This window comes from Galeopterus variegatus, unplaced genomic scaffold, assembly GCF_000696425.1.
Source record: "Galeopterus variegatus unplaced genomic scaffold, G_variegatus-3.0.2 Scaffold11019, whole genome shotgun sequence".
Lineage (NCBI taxonomy): Eukaryota > Metazoa > Chordata > Mammalia > Dermoptera > Cynocephalidae > Galeopterus > Galeopterus variegatus.
The window spans coordinates 5372-29012 of record NW_007737130.1 but is presented as its reverse complement, the minus strand read 5'-3'; the positions used below and the strand labels follow the sequence as shown (position 1 = coordinate 29012).

The window sequence follows — 23641 nt, the reverse complement described above, 5'->3', positions numbered from 1 at the left end:
AGAAAAGTGGGGTCGGAGCCCCCACAGAAAGCTGCCGCCAGGGAAATATCTAGTAGAGCCAGGGTAGCGGGGCTGCCGCCAGGACACCAGAACTGCAGGGCCACTGGTAATGTGCAACGCAGGCCTGGAAAAGCCACAGACACCAGCACAGCCCACTGTGCTGTGCCTGGCAGAGCTGTGGGAGTGAGGCTGCCTGATGTTTTGGGGGCCCAGATGCCCCATCATGCCCAGGATGCAGGACTTGGAGTCAAGGAAGATTATTTTGGACCTTTAAGATTTAATGTCTGCTGTGCTGGGTTTCAGACTTGTTTGGGGCCTGTTTCTCCTTTCTTTTGGCTTATCCCTCCCTTTTGGAATGGGAATGTATATCCAATGTCTGTTCCACCATTGTATCTTGGCAGTAGATGAGTTTGGTTTTGTTTTTCATGTTCACAGATGGAAGGAGTTTTGCTTTTGGTCTCAGATGAGACTTTAGACTTCAGACTTTTAAGTTGGTGATGGAGCAAGCTAAGACTTTTAGGACTGCTGGGATGGAATGATTATATTTTGTATGTGAGAGGGACATAAGTTTTGGGGGGCCAGGGGTGAAATGATGGAGTTTGGATGTTTTGTCCCCTCCAAAACTCGTGTGGGATTTTGATCCCCAATGTGGCAGTGTTGGAAACTGATTGAGTCATGGGGGCGGATCCCTCATGAATGGATTAATACTCTCCCTGGGGAAGGGGGGATAAGTGAGCGAGTTCTCGCTCTATTAGTTCCCATGAGAGCTGGTTGTTTAAAAGACCCTGGCACCTCCTCTCTCTCTCTCTTGCTTCCTCTCTCGCCATGTGATCTGTTTGTACCTGCTGGCTGCCTGCCACTTTCCGCCATGAGTAGAAGCAGCCTGAAGCCCATGCCAAATGCAATTGTCTCAGAATCGAAAGCCAAATAAACCTCTGTTCTTTATAAATTACCCAGTCTTAAGTATTTCTCTTATAGCAACACAAAATATACTAAAACACACATAAAGGGTTTTCACTATAGCTAAACTATATACCTATGATAAAAAAAATTTTTAATTAGAGTACAGTATTTGTGTATAGTTATTTTTATCTTTAGCCATACAACGTATTGCCAAAATATTTTTTCCCAAATTTACTTAGGTTAGTTCTTTTCTTTCCCAACCCTACTTTAGTGTGGTTATCTTCTTCATTTGTAAATAGTATGTTCATTTTTTTTTTACTTTTTATACACACACCTTCCCCCCATACACACATATCCTGGTTATCTATCAATCAATTATCTATCCATTTATTTGGAGGCAAGGCATGAAGCATCACAATGGTTCTAAGAGAGTTATATAAAAAGGTGTACTCAGAGAAGTGCTATTCCCTATTACCCTGTTCCCATTCCCCCATTCTTTCTATCCCATTCCTATTCATCCCCTAGAGGTAACCAATCTCAATAGTTTCCCATTTAACCTTTCTTTATTGCTTTTCACAAATGAATAGATACACATATATTTTCTTACATTCCTTTCTTCTTACATGAAACAGAATATACTGTAAATATTCTTTTGCACTCAGCTTTCTTCAGTATATTCTAGAAATATCTCCATATCCATTATCCTCAGTTTTACAGTTTTATAGCATAAAGAAACAGGTTTAAATACCTTGAGTAACTTGTCCAAGAGTGAAGCTGGGATGTGAACCCTGGAAATTTTGACTCAAAAATCCATGCTCCTCCTTCTCTATTGGAGTTTCTCATGCATGGCCTCTGAGTATATTCTTGAGGGATTTCTAGGTTCTCTGAGTTATTTCCGATCATTTAAAAAACTATGTTCTGGGTCATCTGGATGACTATCTTAGAACCAAATACTAACGGGCATTTTCATTGCTCACAGATCTGAAAATCATGCAACTGCCCAAAGTGAATGCTGCAGTGCAGTCACACAAGGCAGGCTGTAGAGGGACAGAGACAGCAGTTACCTGGCTGCAGCCTTGGCCTGCAGTTCAGGGAAGGCGGGATGGCCGTGCACCAAGTGGTCTATCTGAAAAACAAGAGAGATGGGTCAGTTTTATAGCTTCTCTGTGTTTCTGCCAGAAAAAGATATATCAAGATGTGTGTTTTTTTCAGCTCTCTGTCCACAGAGGATTCAAGAACATTAAAATGCTAACTTGCAATAGTGTTTCCTCCAAAAGAAATTTAGCTTTGCTTAACCCAGTGCCAGCCTCTTGGATTTATAAAACAAAGATATTTGGAGGGAAGAGTAATAGGAAATGAAACTCCAAGGCTGAACTGGTAGCAGCAGGTAGCATCAGATCCAAGAATGAGGAACAAGGAAGGTGACGCAGGTTAAATGGCAGGGAATCTCAAATGTTAGAAGCACTAACCTTCTCTGGACCCCATTACCTCCCCCTCCTGGTCCAGGCTATCACTCCAAGCAATGGCAAATTTTCAATCACTCACTGTGTCTTACCAATGGATAAGCTAAATGAAAGAGAATAGGATGAAGGAGTCACAGTTTTTTTTAAAAAATAAGATGTCCCAGAGTTGTCAAGAGAAGCTCCCCTGAATGAAAAGTTGTCACATGAGAAACCGGGACAGAGGTGTCCTCTGCAGATAATCATCTTCTCATTTGAAATCCCATGTCTAGGATTTTTATTCCCTAATCCACTTGGTGGCCCTAAACGAAATAGTATGTAATAGGCATCAGGAACAAAAATATTTCCACACACATAGAACTGTATAACACAAAGAGGGAACCCTAATGTAAAACTGAGTTAATAATAATATATCAGTATTGGTTCATAATTATAACAAATACACCACATTAACGCAACATATTAATAATAGGAAAAAATAAAATGCAGATTATAATTGGAAAAAAAAAAAGGAAAGAAATATTTCTTCATGCTGTTCCTCTGCTTGCTAAAACACATCCAACACTGTGCTTGAGTCCCTGAGTCTAATCTGCGTTTTTTTTTTTCTGATTGTTTACTTGATTCTCTAGGACTCTAAAACAATCATTCCATTGGACTTATTTTCATTTAAACTATGAACAGACTGGCTATTTTGGCTTCATAAAGACAGGCGCTCTGAGCATGTTTCCTGAGAGTGAGGGCTGTGTAAAGAGAAAGTGAATTTGTTCAGGAGCCACAGATGCCAGGTTTGGGTTCTGGGTCGAATTCTCATTAGCTGTGTGACTTTGTGTAAGTCACTAAACTGCTCTGAACCTCAATAACATTCTTTACCCTACAGCCTCCTCTTAAAACTTAGCTGCTAGGAAGTAAAGCGTGTCTACTATAATGCCAACAGTAGTATAAGTGATACCACCTAAAATTTATTGACTCATCTACCGTACATCAATACTAAGCTAAGCATTGGACACACATTATTTCATTTTTTCCTTACAGCACACCTATGAAGAAAATACTTTTCTTCACTATGGAGATGAGATAACTGAGATTAAAAGAAATTAAGTAATTTACTCAAGGTCACAGGGGAGTAATGACAAATCTAGGTCTCAAACGGAGGTCTCTTTATATCTTAAGTTGTTGTTCTTAACTTCTATGCTATGCTATCTACTAAACTTCCAGGTATACTATTTAAACATTGTTGAATTCCACTGCAGAAATGTTTTAAAATAATACCAAAGCCATTGCTCATTTTAATGTAAAAAAAAAAAAAAATCATGCAGGTTTTGAATACAGTTGGCCTTTCATTTCCATGGGTTCTGCATCCATGGATTCAACCAACCAGATTCAAAATACTGTATTGCATTTGGGAAAAAAAATAAAAATAAAAAATAACACAAATAAAAACATACAGCATAACAACTATTTACATAGGATTTACATTGTATTAGGTCTTCTAAGTAATCCAGAGATGGTTTAAAGTACAGGAGGATGTGCACAGGTTATATGGAATCACTGTGCCATTTTATATCAGGAACTTGAGCATCCTCCTATTTTTTCTTTTTTCTTCCTAACCCCACTCCCACTCCCTCTTTCCCAACTGTAATAACCACAGTTCTGTTCTATCCTTCTGAAAGTTCAACATATTATTCCATTTTGATATCCACAGGGGTTCTAGAACCAATCTCCTATAGATATGGCAGGATGACTATATTTACTTCCTGTAGGATCAATTTGTATTACTGTGATGAGGCCTATTCTGGACCCTCAAAGAGTCTGCAATCCCGTGAGACTGTCAAGATGAACACGCTGGGATCAGCAATCAGTAATTAAACTCATTAAAACATTTGATGTTCATGTCTATGCATAGTGCTTTAGGAATTCAGAGAAGAGAGATTTAAATGAGCTTCCAGGAGGAAGCATAGAACCTAGCATGTGTGGTGCATGCATGAATGCCATTATTTAGTACTTACTGAATGCCTAATGTGCCAGGTACTGTGCATAAGCTCTAGGATACAGTGAAAAATAAGAAATACATACAATATACATAATACATAGTAACATAAAATAAGGGGTTGATCATTTGGCAATTATTATGTAGTTGGAGAAGTTGAAGCTTCAGCTGACAGTCTAAAAATAGGCAAAGTTTGGAGGAGTAAAGGGCTAGAGGCAGGGCATGTCAGAAAGGAGGCTATGGTAAATAGAGACATGAAGATGGAAAAACATGTATAGCTGTGAACAGTGAAAGGCCTGGGATAGCTCTGTGACTGGCACATCATAGGTGCTCAGTAAATATGTGTGGAATAAATGTGGAATGAATGAAGCATAGTGAAGGCATACCATGAGCTCACAGAGCACCACATACTCCTCCTTGGTGGCATTTACCACACTCTACCTATTTGTGCTGGGCACACACTGGACATAGAGTAACTGCATGTTAAATGAGAGAGTAAATGAAGTGGTGGAAATATGGACAAATGAGGAGGGTGGGGATAGACAGTGGGTCTTGAAATTCAGGAAAGTGTTTATACTTTTATTGCATTGGAGGCCATAAGAAATCATTTCGATTTGGGGAGAAAAATGAGAAAAAGTTAAGGAAAATTAGTCTGGTGTGATATATAGGACAGGGATTTGATTAGGCATAGAGAGCAAGAAATGCAGACGAGGACCAGAGGCTTACACAGTGGGAATACAAAGCAAAAATATTTCCTGTTCTTGCCGTATATTGTAGCATTTACCAAGTTCTTTCATAGTCATTAGTTTATATGTCTGTCTCTTATCCTACTATCTGACATCTTTTAAAGCAAGAACCTTATTATTTCTCACTCCCCAGTGCCTAGAACAAAGCCTGGCATCTTGAATGAATGAATAAATGTTTTATTTTTTAAGAAAATAAAACAAATGTAGTAACTGACTAGTTATACACTATAAGAAAATCAGAGTCAGATGACTTTGAACTTTGGGTGTGAGAAAAGGAACTGTGGTTGTATTAATCATTTTCTGTATTGCTGATGCTTTGACACATATGGGGCCTTGCCGACCCTGGAGAGACTGAGCCTCCCAGGGCTCCCAATTCCTAGACACAGTGAACAAGTGCCCTGGGAACATGTCTTATTTCATATGCAAATTTATCCAGAGCCCACCTCCTCCCCCCTCCTTCCTCTATTGGGCTCTCACACTCAGGTCCACTATTCCCCTGCTCCAGTCACCCCAGAGCCAGATACCAAACAATGAGGGATATCCCAGCATCCCCAACAGCCTACTATAATTATTCAAAGTAACCAGTCCTAAATCTGCTTACTCTACCCAACCTGTTCCTTCATGAAAAGCCACAATAAAGTCTTGAGCCCATGTTTTTCCCTCACACCCACTGTCTCCTGAGTGACCATGATGCTTCCCCATGTAGCTCTACATGGCAGGGAGTAAGTAACTGTGAGTAACAAACTATCTTTTCAATGGCAATTGTCTCCTGATCTGTTGTTCTCACTGTACATGAATAATAATAAAACGTACATTTTAAAACAGTGGCTTACTGGAAAGAACATGGGCTGTGGAAATAGACACATGGGTTCAAATTTGTGGTTTATTACTTATCTCCTGTGCAACCTTGAAGAAGTTACTTAACCTCTCAGAGCCTACAACATGTCCTACAACTGTAAAATGGGGAAAATAAAATGTGCTTTGCAGGGAAGGTCGTGGTGAGTGCCTGTTATAATGGTGTATTTCAGTTCAAAACACCTACTACAAAAGAGAAGACGGTACAATCAAAAGAGTTAAAATGGTTTGTAGAACAGAATCCAAAATGGTCAGCTGCACTTTTTGTTTTCCACAGCATCTGGTGGTAAAGACATACCCTGATTAACAAAGAATAAGCCAGTTTGGTAAGTAGCTGGGCACTCAGCCCATGTCCTCAATGACCCAACACAGTGTCACTAACCACAGCAAGGAACCACTAAGTACCCCATTGCCTAGGCCACGGAGGCACTCAAACCCAACTTCAACATTAAATATGGCCAAAGCATTCACACAGAGGCTACACTACTGTGTCATCCTGAAACCAATAATAAAACACCCTACTCAACCATCAATATAAAATACCTCCACAGGAAGGAGTCTCTCTCCTCAGAGTCCACTACAGAGCAACAGACAAAGCAACTGCTATACCAGATAACCAGGCATCAATGCAGAGATACTAGAAATACAAAAAAAAAAAAAAAAAAAAAAAAAAAAAGGAAAATATGACAACACCAAAGGAATACAATAATTGTCAAGTATCAGACCCCATAGAGGAGGAAACCTGTCAAATGACTGAAAAGGAAATCTAAGCAAAGATCTTAAGGAAACTCAAGAAGATGCAAGAAGGTTCAGTTAGATAACACAACTAAATGAGAAAAACTATTCAGGATATGAAGGAGAAAATTTACAAAGAGATTAATACCTTAAAAAATAATGTAGCAGAATTCCTGGAACTGAAGGATTCATTCAATGAAATAAAAAACAACAAAAGCTTAAGCAGCAGGCTAGAGCAAGCAGAAGAAAGAGTTTCTGACTTTGAAGACAATTTTTTCAAAATAACCCAGGCAGATAAATAAATAAGAAGAAAATCTAAGAGGGCTAGCACACAACCTTAAGTGCACAAACATCTGAATCATGGGCATTCCAGAAGAGGGGGAGAAAGGAACAGGCATTCAAAACATATTAAATGAAATAGTAGCAGAAAATTTCACAGGTAGTAGGAGAGACATGGACCTTCAAATCCAGGAGGCTCAAAGATCCCCAAACAGATTCAATCCAAAACTGTCCTCAATCAAACACATTATAGTAAACTAGCAAAACTCAAAGACAAAAAGAGAATCTTAAAAACAGCAAGAGAAAAGTGTCAAGTCACTGGTAAGGGAAGCTGCATCAGACTAATAGCAGACTTCTCAACAGAAACTCAAGAGGCCAGAAGAGAATGGGATGCTATGTTCAAAATGCTAAAAGAAAAAAACTGTCTGCCAATAATACTATATCCAGCAAAGCTATCCTTCAGAAATGAAGGAGACTAGTGTATTTCCCAGACAAAGAAAAACTGCAGGAGTTCACCACTACAAGACCAGCACTATAAGAAATTCTCCAGGGAATCCCGAATCTGAAATCTGAAAAGCATTAATGATTACCATTGACTACACAAGAAAGAAAAAAATTCACTGGTAGAACAAAAATGCAAATGAGAAAGAAAAAGAAATTATATCTTACCACTTCAAAAAACCAACAAACACTAAACACAAACAATAAAAGAAAAAGAAAGGAACAAAAGATATGTAAAATGTCCAAGTGAAAATTGATAAAATGCCAGGAGCAAGACAGTAACTTTCAATAATAACCCTAAATGTAAATGGATTAAATTCCTCACTCAAAAGACACAGACTCACTGATTAGATTAGAAAGCTAGACCCCACTAATAAAAGACAAACATGTCTACAAGAAACTCACCTCACTGTACAAACACACACAGACTAATAATGAAGGGACGGAAAAATATGTACTGCGCAAATGGAGACCAAAAATGAGCAGGAATCGCTATTGTTATATCAAATAAAATAGACTTTAAATCAAGAACCATAAGAAAAGACTAAGGAGGCCATAATATAATGATAAAAGGATCTATCCAGCAAGAAGGCATAACAATCATAAATATATACTCACCCAACACGAGAGCACCCAGATATATAAAGCAAACACTCTCAGACCTAAAGAAAGAGGTAGACCCCAATACAACAACAGTTTGGTACCTAAACACCCCTTTCTCAATGTTAAGGCAGATTAATAGAGAAACACAGGATTTAAATTACACTTTAGACCAACTAGACACATGGCAGAACATTTCATCCAACAACTAGAGAATAAACATTCTTCTCATCAGCACATGGAACATTCTCCAAGATAGACCACATGTTATATCACAAATCAAATCTTAAAAAATTTTAAAAAATTGAAATTATTTCAATTATCTTTTCAGATCACAATGGATTAAAACTATAAATCAATAAAAAGCAAAACTCTGGAAACTATACAAACACATGGAAATTAAACGACATGCTCCCAAACAACCTATGGGTCCAAGAAGAAATTAAACAGGAAATCAAAAAAATTTTTGAAACTAATGAAAACAAAGACAAATCAGACCAAAACCTGTGGGATACTGCAAAAGCAGTACTAAGAGGGAAGTTTATTGCAATAAACACATCAAAAGAATAGAAAGACTTCAAATAAACAACCTAACGCTACACCTCAAAGAACTAGAAAAACAAGAACAATCCAATCCCAAAATTGGTAGATGGAAAGAAATAAAGATCAGAGAAGAAATAAATGAAATAGAGGCCCAAAAAATGATACAAAAGATCAATGAAATAAAGTTGGTTTTTTGAGAAGATAAAACAGACAAACTATCAGGTAGGCTAACTAAAAAAAGAAGAGAAGATACAAGTAATGAAAATCAGAAATGAAAAATGAGACATTAAAACTGATAACACAGAAATAGAAAGAATCATTAGAGACTATTATAAACACCCATGTGCCAACAAATTTGAAAACCTGGAGGAAATGGATAAATTCTGGACACATACAAACTACCAAAACTGAACCAAGAAGATACAGAAAACTTGAACAGACAAATAACAAGCAATAAGACTGAAGCAGTAATCAGCAGCCCCCTAAAAAAGAAAAGCCAGGTGGCTTTTCTGCTGAATTCCATCAAATCTTTAAAGAGGAATTAATATCAATTCTCTTCAAACTATACCAAAAAATTGAAACAGAGGCCATTCTCCCAAACTCATTCTATGAGGCCAGTATTACCCTGATACCAAAACTAGACAATGATAAAACAACAACAAAAAGAAAACTACAGGCCAATATCTCTGATGAACACATACACAAAAATCCTCAAAAAAAATTTAGCAAACAGAACACAGTAACACATCAATAAAATTATGCACCATGATAAAGTGGGATTCATCCAGGGATGCAAAGATGGTTCAACATTCACAAGTCAATGAACATGACACACCACATCAACAAAATTAAGGACCCAAACCACATGATTATCTCAATAGATGCAGAAAAAGCACTTGACAAAATTCAACATCTCTTCATGATAAAGACTCTCAGCAAATTAGGTACAGAAATACAATAAAAGCCATACACAGTGGGGCCAGCCCGTGGCTCACTCGGGAGAGTGCGGTGCTGATAACACCAAGGCCACGGGTTCGGATCTCATATAGGGATGGCCGGTTAGCTCACTGGGTGAGCATGGTGCTGACAACACCAAGTCAAGGGTTAAGATCCCCTTACCGGTCATCATTTAAAAAAAAAGCCGTACACAGCAAACCCACCACTAGTAAATATCATCCTGAATGGGAAAAGCTGAAAGCTTTTTCGTTAAGGACAGGTAAAAGACAAGGATACCCACTCTTACCACTCCTATTTAACATAGTATTGGAAATACCAGCCAGAGCCATCAGGCAAGGGAAAGAAATAAAGGGCATCTGGGTTGGAAAAGACAAAGTCAAACTGTCACTGTTTGCAGATGACATGATCCTATATACAGAAAAACCTAAAGATTCTAAGAAAAACCTCTTAGAGCTGATAACGATTTCAGTAAAGTTGCAGAATACAAAACCAACATGCAAAAACCAGTAGTGTTCTTATATTCCACTAACAAACTAGCAGAAAAAGAAATCAAGAAAGCAAGATCATTTACAATAGTCACCAAAAAATGAATATACCTGGGAATCAATTTAACCAAGGGGGTTAAAGATCTCCACAAGGAGAACTACAAATCACTGCTGAAATAAATTAGGGAGGACACAAAAGATGGAAAGACACTCCATGCTCTTGGATTGTGACATATCCATACTACCCAAAGCAATCTACAGATTTAATGCAATGCCCATCAAAATACCAATGACATTCTTTATAGAAATAGAAAAAACAATTCTAACATTCATATGGAACAACAAAAGCCAAAGCAATCCTGGGCAAAAAAATAAAGCCAGAGGCATCACACTACCTGACTTCAAATTATATTGCAAAGCTCTAGTAACCAAAATAGCATTGTACTAGCATAAAAACAGACACTCGGACCAATGGAACAGAATAGAGAACCCAGAAATCAACCCAAATACTTACAGCCAACTGATCTTTGACAAAGGCAATAAGAACATACATTAGAGAAAAGATTGCCTCTTCAGTAAGTGTTGTGGAGAAAAATGCACATCCATTTATAGAAGAATGAAGCTAGACCTGTGTCTCTCACCATATACCAAAATCACCTGAAAATGGATTAAAGACTTAAATGTAAGACCTGAAACTTAAAACTCCTTAAAGAAAACATAGGGAAAGCACTTCAGGAAGTAGAACTGGGCAAAGAGTTTATGAATAAGACCCCATTGCACAGACAACAAAAGACAACATAAACATGGGATTATAGCAAACTAAAAAGCATCTTCACATTAAAAGAAACACTTAACAGAGCAAAAAGACAACCTACAGAATGGGAGAAAATATTTGCAAACTGCATCCAACAAGGGATTGATATCCAGAATATACAAGGAACTCAAACATCCTAACGATAAGAAAACAAGTAACCCAATTAAAAAATGGGCAAAGGTGCTAACTAGGCTTTCTCAAAGGAAGATCTACAAATAACCGACATATGAGAAAATGTTCAACATCACTAAGCATCAGGGAAATGCAAATCAAAACCACATTTAGGTATCACCTCACCCCAGTTAGACAGGCTATTATCAATAAAACAGAATAACAAATGCCTGTGAGCATATGGAGAAAGGGGAACCCTCCTACACTATTGGTGGTTCTGTAAATTAGTACAGTCATTATGGAAAACAGTATGGAGGTCCTTCAAACAATGGTAGATAGAACTGCCACGTGATCCAGCAATCCCACTGGGTATATACACAAAGGAATGGAAATCATTGTCAAAGGGATATCTGTACTCCTATGTTTATCACTGCTCTTTGTACAACAGCCAAGAGCTGGAACCAACCTCAATGTCCATTGATGAATGACTGGATAAGAAAAATGTGGTATACACACACAATACAGTGGTACTCAGCCAGGAAAAAGAATGCAATTTTGCCATTTGCAGCAAAATGGATGAGCTTGGAGAAAATTATGTTTTAAGTAAAATAAGCCAGACACAGAAATACCACGTCTTCACTCATAATAAGTAGGAAATAAAAAATAAATAATAAAAAAGAGAAAGATACAACAATCACAGTAATATGTTGAACTTAGGAGAGAACAGAACCAAGGTTACAGTGGGAAGGGGGAGGAGAAGGGGAGTCAGCGAGATATTGGTAAAGGGCCAGAAAAAATGATTACATTGTGGAATGATGAATATACTGAATATCCTGATTTGATCACTACATACTATACACAAGTATTGATAGTCAACTCTACACTCCACAAATACGCAGAATCAATTGTTTAACCCCCCCCCCAAAAAAAAATAAAAGTAAAAATCCCCCCTGCCAACAAAACACACACACAAAAAATAAATAACCGGATACTCATTTAAATAGCCTGGAAATGCCTATTCCTAGGGTTGATCTCTTTACTTAAGTTTTATTCTCTAATGCATTTAGCACAGTATAGAAGAACATAGTGCCTCCTTAGTGGTTATTTGTTTCCCAATGAAATAACTCCTTTTATAACAAGGACTGTGTTTGCCAAGTGGTTGACTCAGAAATATATAGATAGAGCTAGTCTAACTCTCTGTGTGTTTTCTTGTTTCCTCCATCTCTTCAGATTTCAGCTCTGAGAGCAGGCAGTTGCAAGAGCAGGCAGCTGCAAGAGCAGGCAGAAAAGGCTAAAAAGTATTTGAATAGGAAGGATCTTGAGATGGGTGTAGTCAGGTCTTTTTCAGGCCTATATCAACAGGGAAAGGGTCATACAATAAATAACTTGTGTTTTTAGGCCCTTCCTTATAAAGGTGACATCTACATTTGGAACACAGGAGCAAGAGCAATGCTATACAGTGTAGCACAGAGATCAGAGATCATGACTGCATAGGACAAGGTGACATCTGGTTGATACATGTATTTTTGGAGGGATATATAATGTTTTTAAAAAGAATCCAATATTTTGAAATTGGGAGACTTCATTTAAATCCAGATTCTGGGTTCTCTTGAATAAATGAAGAGTACAAACACTGGGTCACGTGCATCCCCCATGGCAAGAGTCAGTGTGGGCCGAGTGATGACTGATCCCCTCACACATGCCTGCATGCACTCTCCCTGTCATTTGCAACAGACAACATATTTTATGGATTTATCATGATCGCACTAATGTTTTATTTGTAGTAGAGAGATATTTCTTTGTGCCAATCCTTCCGTCAAAAGAGAAAACAAGGAATTAAGCCCTATAGTATTGTGGGTTGCAAGAAAAACTTCTCTGTAGAAGTAAGAAATATTTCTTTGCCTGGTCTGTTTGCTATCTTTCTGACTCCTTTAGGCATTTGAGTTTTTGGCTCTTGATATGACAGAGAGAACATGAAACAAGGAATCCTGAGACTTGTGTTAAGTCCTGGCTTGGGGCATACCTTGGACAAGGATATCTCTAATTTTCTCTTTAAAACATTTAATAAGTTAAGGTGACAAATAACCAAATGCTTGCAAAATTACAAAGAGAACTTCATTGTCTGAGATGGCAAAACTGTTGGCAAAGAGTTCACAGGCAAGAAAAACATATAACAAAGGCAAACCTAGAATTTATTTTAAGAACATTAGGTTCTGTGATCATTTTGCTAAAACAAAAGCAAACTTATTGCATGATTGATTTTTTTCCTATTAAAATCAGTTCTATGTATTAGTCTTGAGGCTGTCTCATACTCCGCCTTGCTGATAAAGAAATAATGAGGCTCAGAGAAATGTTCATCACTTTTCAGAACTCCTTCTTTCCATTTGTGTTTACCTGAAATGTCACTTTTTTCATCAAAGCCATTTCAACTCTTTATTTTTCTAGTCTTCTTATCTGGAAGCTAAAAAACATTGCCTAATTTTTCACAGCCTTGAAATTCTCATGAAAACCTAATGAAAGAAAGTACAACCTAAACAATTTCTTTTATGCTTCTGGAAAGAATTGTGGGTTTCAACACCATATGGTTCCAAAGAGCAAAAAACACTCCTAAAAGAAAATATAAACTATGGTTTATTACAACTTTAATATTAGCTTTAATATTACAACTTTAATAACATAGAAGTTCACTACAAGTGGCTAAATTCAAATTGAATGTATATCTAGTTTAGTCAGTTTCATTCACTATCAAAGTTAGTAGCTTTGTGTGTTTTTATTTTGTTAACAAGTTCATTTATTTATGAAACTAATGTGATATATGGCTACCTTGTGTTATATCATTCTAATAACTAAAGATGCAAAGGCAAATAAAAATTATTGCTCTTACAAAGCTTTGGGTAGAAAGGGAAAATGGGCATGCTGATATCCAAATATAGTCTAGACTGATAAGGTTTTTTATAGATTCAATTAATATTATTTGAGCATCTACTCTTCCAGACAGGTAAGCACAGGGGATTCAGTGGCAATTAAGACAGACTTAATCTCTATCCATATGAAGATTATATCTATTAAAAGATAGAGATAATCAGCAAATAAGCATAATAAGTAGAGGTAGTGATTAGAGCTTTGAAGGAAATAAATAGGTTACTGTAATAAGGACATTGATTTCAGAAAGAGGGTTTAGGGAAGACCTCTCCAAAGGTGAAAATTTAAGCTAGGTTTAAAAAGAAAAAACAAAAAAGGCACCAACAATTTCCAAATAAAAGGAATAACAAATGCAAAGAGTCTGTACAAGAAAAAAGCTGCATATGTCTTAGAAATTGACAGGAGTCCACTGAGACCACACTCGAGTAAACAAGGAGGAAAGCTATATGAAACAAACTTTTTTCCTTTGTAGGAAGTGGGGTAAACCAAGCAGTCCATGGTAAAGGCTTTAGATTTTATTCTAAGCACAATGGGAAGACACAGAAGTATTTAAATCAGGAGTAAAGAATCCTATGTGCTTTAAAAAAAAAATCATCCACGGTTCTACTTCTTATAATTGCTGAATAGCTCATATCATACTAATTCTCACCATACCAATATCATACCAATGCTGGCACAAATATGGCGTATAATCCTCAGAAGATACTAGATAGTGGCCAAAATCAGGTAGAAACTGGACAGTAGACACACAGAAAGAAAAAATTAGTATTGCATGCGTTTCCTGATTTTACAGATTTTTGCCTGAAGATAGGCCCCAATCATTGCCATGCATGGTGATTACTCCTTAGATAGAAATAAGCAGTTTTCCTGGTTAAGGACTGTGAGGTCAGAGTTCAAGGCAGCCATAGTAGCTAGAGAGTAAGTGGTGGGGGATCAAAGAAAGGATAGAGTCACAGGAGTCCAACACTTCATATCATGCACCCTAATCTCTGCTACCCTAATCTCTGGATGATCTCTGAATTACATGTGCCTGGGACACTAGAGGTAGCCCAGCTAAAACTAAGATAACTCAACAGAGATTTCATAAGTGCTCATCACAGGAGAAACAAAACTTGGAGTTTGAGTTCAGCCAAATAAATTACCTGCTAAACCAAAAAAATCAATACTCTTCAAGGGAATAAATATAATCATAATCGAGTATCATATCAATCACAATGTCAAAGATATGACCTCAAATTACTACACATGTGAAAAAACAGGAAAATGTAATTCACACTCTACAGAAAATCCATTTAATGGATACTGAACAAGATGATACAGGTGTTAGAATTAGAAGACAAGAATTTTAAAGCAGGTACTTTAACACTGCTCAAGGTTGTAAAGGAAAATATTCTCATAATTAATAAACAGATAGGAAATAGCAAAGAAACAAACTTAAAAAATTGAAATTCCAGTATTGATAAATATAATACTTGAAATAAATATATAGTGAATAGGCCTAACAGCTGAATGGAGATACAGACAAGAGTCAATAAACTTTGAGTAAAAGAGGGAGTAAAAGAGGGAGTGAAAGAGAGAGAGAGAGACTATGAATGAGGCTATACATTGAATAAAAACCCAGAGTCTCTTAGGAGCTTGTGAAACAATAGTAAAAGTCCCAAATACATGTAATAGAAGTCACAGTAGGAGGCAAGAGAGCAAATGGGACAGAAAAGATATTTAAATGCTGAAAATTTTCCAAACTTGGTGAAAGACATAAATTTACGAATTCAGGAAGGATAAGTCCAAAGAATACCACACCTAGGCATACCATATACAAATTAAAGATTAAGAGAAAATTTTGAAAGAAACCAGAGCATTGCTTTGTGTTGCTTCGCCCCCCACGGATTTGTCACCCCACTTCCCCTGGGTGATGGACATGCAAAGGATTACTCAAAGCCCATCTCTTCTGAGCAGTGAGAGGCCCCAAAATGGTTACTCTCCCACTGGAACCCTCAAGTGAGAGGGATCCCTTCCTTGGGAAATTAATGCCAAATTGGGGTTCTCTTCCTGCATTTATTTTCCAGACCAGGAAGTAACAGGAAGAGAACAAAGGTGGGGTTATAGTTTAACAATACAGGCTGGTAACTTTTAGTGAAACAAGCCAGATGACATTCCAGTTAGGCTATCAACAAAAGCTTTGATCTTAACAAACATTCCTTCTCCCTCTAGCAGTTTCTCAGTATCTTTACATAACAATCAGTAACTAGTCTGTCTTTGAGCCAGCAACCTGCTGTGGCACAATTCTTATCTTGCAACAGAGACTTATAGCCTGAGGAAAATTTCCTGTCCTTGCAAGGTCAATATTTGAAACTGCAAGGCTTTGGAAAACCAGGCCCTGTGAAGTACATATGCTTTATAGTATATTCCACACCAGAGAAAAACAACACATTAGGCAAAGGAGAAGAAACACACACACACACACACACACACAAACTATGCACTAATAAAACTATATTAAGGAAAAATATTTTTCTTTTCTTTTTTTTTGTCTTTTTGTCTTTTTTCGTGACTGGCAACGGATCGCAACCCTCAGTGTTGCGCCCGTACCGGACCGGGACTGGCAACGGGATCGCAACCCTCGGTGTTGCCCCCGCTCCTCGCTCAGCCAGTGAGCGGCCGGTCTGTATGTGGGATCCGAGCCCTCGGCGGGAGCGCTGCCGCACTTCCCAAGCGGCGCACTGCAGCAGTGCGCCACCGGGCCGGCCCAGGAAAAATATTTTTCAAGAGCAAATGTAAAATAAATATATTTTTAAAAAGACAATTTTTTTTGCCAAGTGACCTGCACTGTAAGGAAAGGCTGAAGGAAAATGATACCAGATGGAAACTTAAATTTTCAGACAGAAATAAAAAGCAATGAAAATGGTCAATATGTAGGTAAATACAAAAGATTATGTTTTATTTCTCAGAATCAGTTTAAAATATGTATGACTGACTCTTTGTTGTGGACTGAACTGTGTTCACCTAAAATTCATAAACTGAAACCCCAACCCCCAGTGTAAACTGTATTTGGAGATAGGGCCTTTATGGAGGTAATTAAATTAAATTAAATTAAATTAAAATTTAATTTAATTTAATTTTAAATGAGGTCATAATGGTGGAGACCTATCTGATAGAACTAGTGTCCTTATAAGAAAAGGCAGGGATGCCACAGTTCTTTCTCCATGCACACATACATACTGAGCAAAGGCCATCTGAGGACACAGAGAGAAGGTGGCCATCTATATAAGCCAGGAAGAGAGTCCCCACCAAAAACCAAATTTGCTAGCGCCTGGATCATGGGCTTCTAGCCTCCAGAACTGTAAGAAAATAAATGTCTGTCATTTAAGCTATGCAGTCTCTGGTACTTTGTTATGGGAGTGTGAGTAGAGTAATAACACTGTTTAACATGAACAATGTAACAACTACTGCATTGTTGGGTTTATAGCATAAGCAAATATTACACATATGGCAACTATAGCATAAAGAGCTGTGGGAGGAGGGTAATAAACGGAACTATAGAGTTGAAGGCTTTTTATATTTTACACAAAGTGAGATGATATGCATTCAAAAGGATTTTTATTATAATTACTAAGGCAATCATTACAAATAAAGCAAAGATGAACGATGCCTAAAAAACCAAAAAAACCAACAGAGAACTTAAAATGGACTTCTGAAAATGAAAAAAAAAAAAAAAAAACTCAATTAATCCAAAAGAAAGAAGGAAGGAGAGATAAAGAAAAACCAGAAGTGACCACAGAAAATAGCAAAACGGAAGACCTAAATCCAATCATGTTCATCTTTACATTAAAGATAAAAAGTCTAAACAGTCCAAGTAAAAATCAGAGACTATAAGACTGGATAGAAAAGCAAGACCCAACTATATGCTGCATACAAGAGACACACATTACATAGACCAGGATAGAGACAATGTTGGTTTGGCCAATAGTGCCAAACGTGGAAGTAAAGAAAAATAGATGGATTGGTAATATATTTTGGAATTGGAACCCATATGTGGGGAGAGAGTGGGAAGGAGGAGTCAAGAATTAATCCTAACTTTTATAAAATACAAATGATAAAATAAAAATGTAAACAATGGTGCTCTTTATACTAAGATGAAGACAAATAATGGAAGGTCAGTATGGGATCACGCCCATCCCACAGTCAGTTCTCAACATAGCAGGCAGCAGGCAGAATGATCCTTTACAAAGCCAAGTCGCATCGTATCACTCCTCTGCTCATTATTCTCCAGTGGCTTCCCATTTCACTCAGGGTTAAAAAACTAAAATTCTTATAGTGGCCCATAATATAGCCCCCACTACCTCTCTGAACTTATTGTCTACAACTCTCATTTTGGTTTACTCTGTTCCATCCATTGTGGCCTCCTTACAAGTCCTGTAATACCCCAGGCAAGCAACCCCCTCAGGATATGTGGCCCGGTACACTCTTCTGCCAGGTTTCCAAATGGCTAAATTCCTTCCCTTCCTTGTTCTTTGCTCAAATGTCACATGAATGAGTCTGACCACTTTATTTAAAATTGCAACCTGTCTATCTGAACTCACAAGCCACCTCCTCTATTATTTTTAATAATATACAATAAAATAAAATTTATTTGTTGTATATTATCAGTCTCATTCTGTTAGAATTTAGGCTTGAAAAAGGTACAGATCTGGGGACTGGACGGGACATAAGAGGCTGTTTTATTCACTGCTATTTTCTCACTCAGAACAGTACCTCGAACACAGTAAACACTCAATAAATAATAAATTCTGGCTGTATAAATAAACACCACTCTAAAAAGTTTAGACTTTATTCTACAGACAACTGAAGAGCTATCAAGAGTGACAGGGCCATATCTGTGTTTTAGAAACACTGCTTTAGCTGCAGTGCAAGAGAGGGATTAAAAGGGGGAAAGATGAGATGTGAGAAGCCAATTAGGAAGCTGTGCAGGAATCCAGGCGTGTATACCAAAAATGTAGTGGAAGCCAGGGCAGGAGGAGGGCACAGCAAGACATTTGTTTACATGCAGAGTTGGTCTTTATATCCATGAACTCACTCCAATTAGCTAATGTGAAATACTGGAGATACACCTAAGTCTACACATAGATCCCATCAATACTGATACACATACATTCTTCTCTCATGGCCTTACAAAGCCTGCCAATGTATACGCTTCAAGATAGTTGAAAAGAATGTCACACTGACTGACAGTAGTTGCTTCTCAAGGGCATTTGCAAGAGAACTGTAAGAAAACTCAGAAATGCAGCTCCACAAGAGTCAGATCCAGTTCTAGAAAGATCTGGGGCCTCTGGTGCCCAACCTGGGTTTGAATTGTGGTTCTCCCACTTCTAACTTTAAGACCTTGATCAAATTACCTCACTATTCTCAGCCTATTTCTTCACCAATAAAACTAACATAACAACACTGACTGTATATACATACTGTATGCCAAATATTAATAAACCTGGAAGTACCTGGCCATAACAGGTAGTCAGTAAGTGTTAGCCCTACCTTTCCAGTAGGCTGCGGGAATAGTAAGTCTAGTCTTATGTGCTACATCCAACTTTTTTATTTGATGATGAACTACATCATCCAGTAAGATGTAACTACATTCTTGCCTGGCCCAGTGTAACTGCTCAGGAAATCTCTGCACCATGTTGGAATGAGTGAAGGAACGGAGGAATGAAATCACTATCTCCATAATCTGTACAGCACTGTGCATACTGCAAACTATTCACACACCCACTATGGAAGACTGACTCCCAAAGGTGACTTCCTGAGGCCAGCCCAGGTTGAGCGAGCCTGGAGATGAGGGAGGAGGCAGACAGGCACTTACAATGCACAATCCTAAAATTCCAAAAGCACATGGTAAAAGGTGCTGCACTGTGACCCTGTGACTCAAGTTTACAGGTTCAAATTCTGGGTTCAGACAATTCCAAGGTAACCCCTTAGGCCAGGCCAATTGTCCCAGAAAGCCAATGCCACCACAGGGGCAGCTTAAGAACTTGTCTAAGCCTCCTTTCTCCAATGCCACCACCAACAAAAATGACTTCAAAGAAGATAGAAAAGAGCACTTGGAGGGAGAGGTGGCCAAGGTCCAGCTGGAAATGAGCTGCAACATCTGGATGCAGCAACCACATGGGGCCAGTGTTCTGTGGAACATGTTTGGGCAAATGGCAGTGTTTTGTGCACAGCTATTATAGAGAGAGTATCGGCAAGCACAAGACAACCCTTAATGGGCGATGCAACTAAAATCAGTCATCTGCAGCAAGGGAGCATGTGTCTTTCTAAGAAGAAACAATTAGCAGCAGCAAACGCTTGAAATGAATGACAGATGAATCCAATTCTCAATCAAATGAAACTGTAAGGGCTCCAGAGCCAGGAAAGATCCTCCTTTTTCCTTCATCCTGAAGATAACCAGATAAAGATTTTTTTTTAAAGTACCTATCTATTCACATACTGTGAACAAAGAATTTGCTTTGTAATGGAAGAAACGTATTTAATTGTAAAAATGAGACAACATATCTTTTTTTCGAATCTATACTTCGTTTTCTTTTCTTTTTTTCTCTTCTTTCCCCTCCTTTACTGCCCTTTTCCTCTCCTGTCCCATTTCCTTTCCCTTCTCTTCTGCTTTAGATGATGTATTTATGACTATGGAAAATGTATGGGAAGAGACGATTGCAGATGTAGCTTAGTAGAGAAGATGGGCTGATGAAACGAAGAACAAAAAAGATGCAGCTTCCTCTGAAAGTGTCCTACATGACGACAATGTGTTTCAAAACCTGTGACAGGAATTCACAAGAGAATAAGCCAGAATTAGTAAATGGTAAAGAAAGGTGAATTGCAAAGAAACCGTAAGTAAAGGCCATTGAGGCGGGTCAGAAATCTCTTTAGGCTGTGTTGCTACCCTGAGTTTGAGTCTGTAAAATACAGATAATAACTGTACCTATCTCATAGGAGTTTTGAAAGGATTAAATGAATACATGAAAAGTTCTTGGAATTGAGACTGGGAAAAGACTTCAAAATAAGAGGAGGCATTATGCTTATTATAAATATCATTCAAGGTGTAACAAGATTATGTATATAAAACTCTCACAGAAAAATAAGCCACACTTATTGTTATTAATATTACCATCATTATTGTTATCCTATCACTTTATTTTATAGCTGGCTTCTCTTTGCTTGGCCTCTTTGGACTGCTGCTTTATTGGACAGTCTGCTCTTGATTTGGATTTTGCCCCATCGTGCTGGCTTTTGGATTTCCAAAGATTTTGTTCTCTATAACCTTTGGTTAATCATGACCCATGCCTATGTCCAATGGAACTATATATGTAATACTGTACAAGGGTGGAGCTCCAAATGCAGCATGACTGGTTGATGGTGCAAAATGAACTAAATAGATAAATGCTAACAATTTTCATAACTTCTGTCAAAAACTATAGTGGAATACGATGAAGATTTTTTAGTAATAGCAAAAAAGAGATCACTTTTTTATTTAAATTCAGGCTCGTAAAATAGACCTAACCAAATCTTGTCTACAAGATACATCATGACATTTTGGTGAAGATTGCGTATATCCATAGCAACAGAGCAAACTGAGCCAAATACTGGGGAAAGCATTTCTGATTGGTACAGATGTTTGAAGTCTCTAAAAACCTGTTGATGTACAGGTTCGAGGACAATGTATCCTGTACAAAGAATTGATTTACTGGATCTTTATCCTTGTTACAGAAAGCTTTTGGGTTTTGTCATCTATGAGTTCTGGGTCTGATGAGGGTGATTATACTACGAGGTTAAAAAGGGCTGTAGTATTTCAGTAATGGGTCTTCAATGTGCCACAGAAAAGGAAAGAATATTTAATTTGAAAGTTGTATAAATACACAGCACTACTTTAAATAGGAGAATGTAAAGCAGGCTCCAGTCCCACTGTACTTTATGCTTTATATGATATCTTCCTTCTCAACTTTTCTAGCACTAGTTATTAAGACCAATCAAATATTATTTATTTCATACTTACTGGGATTCCTGACCAGAGTTTGAGCTCCTTAAACCAGGGAATGATGAGGTCTGATTCATGTAATTAATTTCTGTAGCCTGGCATAAGAGCAAGGGCACAGAACATGCTCTTTGAATCCACCCATCCACCTATGCTTCCATCTACTTCGACAGAGAATTTGAAGCACTTAAATGTAATAGCGAGACACTAAAAGATGGAAACTAACAGTTATTTGCACCCACATCCAGCTTTGGATCACATCATTTTTAATTTGGCTGAACATTTAGAAATGTTGGCAAGGGAATCAGACCATAGACAGATATTTTCAATATAATATATTAAATGTGAGGTTGGGTAATTGAGCCTACATCTCATTTTCTCTTGTACTCCACATCCAGTCTTTCAGAAGTCCTGCTGCTTTCTTGACCTCAATTCTTAGTCATCATTGCTGCTGTCCTCCTTCAAGCCCTCATGGCTTTTTGTCTGTGGACTAACCTATTGAGACTGGTCTCTCTGCCTCCGGCCATGTGCCCTCTAGCCTTCTTCCTCGTGGCTGCTAGGCAGTTTTTTACAACTGACATCTGCATATGCCCGCCTACTCTTCCAACCCTTCAGTGGTTCCTCTTGGTCTATGATATGAAGTTCAATTCCTTAACATGCTTTACAGGGACTTCTTAAGAAGTGGTCCCTGCCCTGCTCTCTAACTTTTATTGTAAGCCATTATTTGAAGAATAGTTTATGTCACAGCTAAAATTCTGAACTATTTGCAAGTACCCTCAACTACGCCTTGTCATTTTTCACTTCTATGTCTTTCTTGCCATGGAAGCTCTCTTGCCTAGAAAACTAACTGTACCCGTCTTTACCCTGAAAGGACAAGTAAAATTACTGAGCTGGTAAAGAACTCCCCAAGCAGGGAAAGAAGCATATACAAAGGGACAAAGGACTGGAATAACATGAGCCATGGGGAAGCTAAGAGTAGGGCAATCTAGTGTAAGTGACAGGTGCATGTGTGGAACAGGAGCAGACAGACCACAAAGGGTATGATGTGCCCAGGAAATTATGTGAACTATGTCTCAAGGGCTATAGGGAACTACGGAAGGATTTGGGCTGGGGAGTGATATTGTCATTTTCACAAAGCAGAGTATCACTATCACTGCCATAAGAAAAATAGATAGATGTGGGGAAAGATCAGCTAAGAATAAAGATGGTCATCCCTGCCTGGAGCAACATTTATTCCTTGAGCAAACATGCTGCACAAGCACCATACATTAGGCTGTACACTAAAAGAAAGTTAACTCTGACTTTGAAGTCTGAAAATCTTCTAGATACTGCGTATCTGGGTAATGTGACAAAAAATGTGCTACTCAATGGTGTAAAAACATTCATGGCCCTGCTGAGAAAGTGTCAACTTACCAATTTGCCAGTAACACTCTGACCACCTTCATTCAGCCAGAAGCCAGGGACCATGGCTGAGAAATAAGGTCCCCAGACACCTGGTACAAAAATCGGGTCTTCGCTGATCTGGAAAGAAAAGGGCAAAGTATGTAAAAACACTGACCCTCAGGGCTAAAGGAAGTCCTATCCTCCTGTCACCTGATGTTCCTATGACTGGAATTCAGCTTCCTGCTGAATACCTTTATGGGGGGGAAGTCACTCTCTCCCAAGTAAGGCCCTGGCTCCATTGCTGAAAACCTTTCTGATAAATTCATTTAGATGTCAAGGTAAAATG

At 38.1% G+C, this 23641-nt stretch overlaps 1 protein-coding gene across 1 annotated transcript in view; it reads right to left on the bottom strand.

The window, feature by feature from the left end:
* The window catches only part of LOC103610365 (FGGY carbohydrate kinase domain-containing protein-like), a gene marked incomplete at both ends in the record, with an annotated part of 38737 nt that extends 15304 nt beyond the window's left edge, over positions 1-23433 (bottom strand). The window contains 2 exons of the mRNA XM_008594548.1: positions 1968-2029; positions 23326-23433. Coding sequence (XP_008592770.1) covers positions 1968-2029; positions 23326-23433 — 170 coding nt within the window. The remainder of the gene's footprint in view (positions 1-1967; positions 2030-23325) is intronic.
* Positions 23434-23641: the final 208 nt, after the last annotated feature.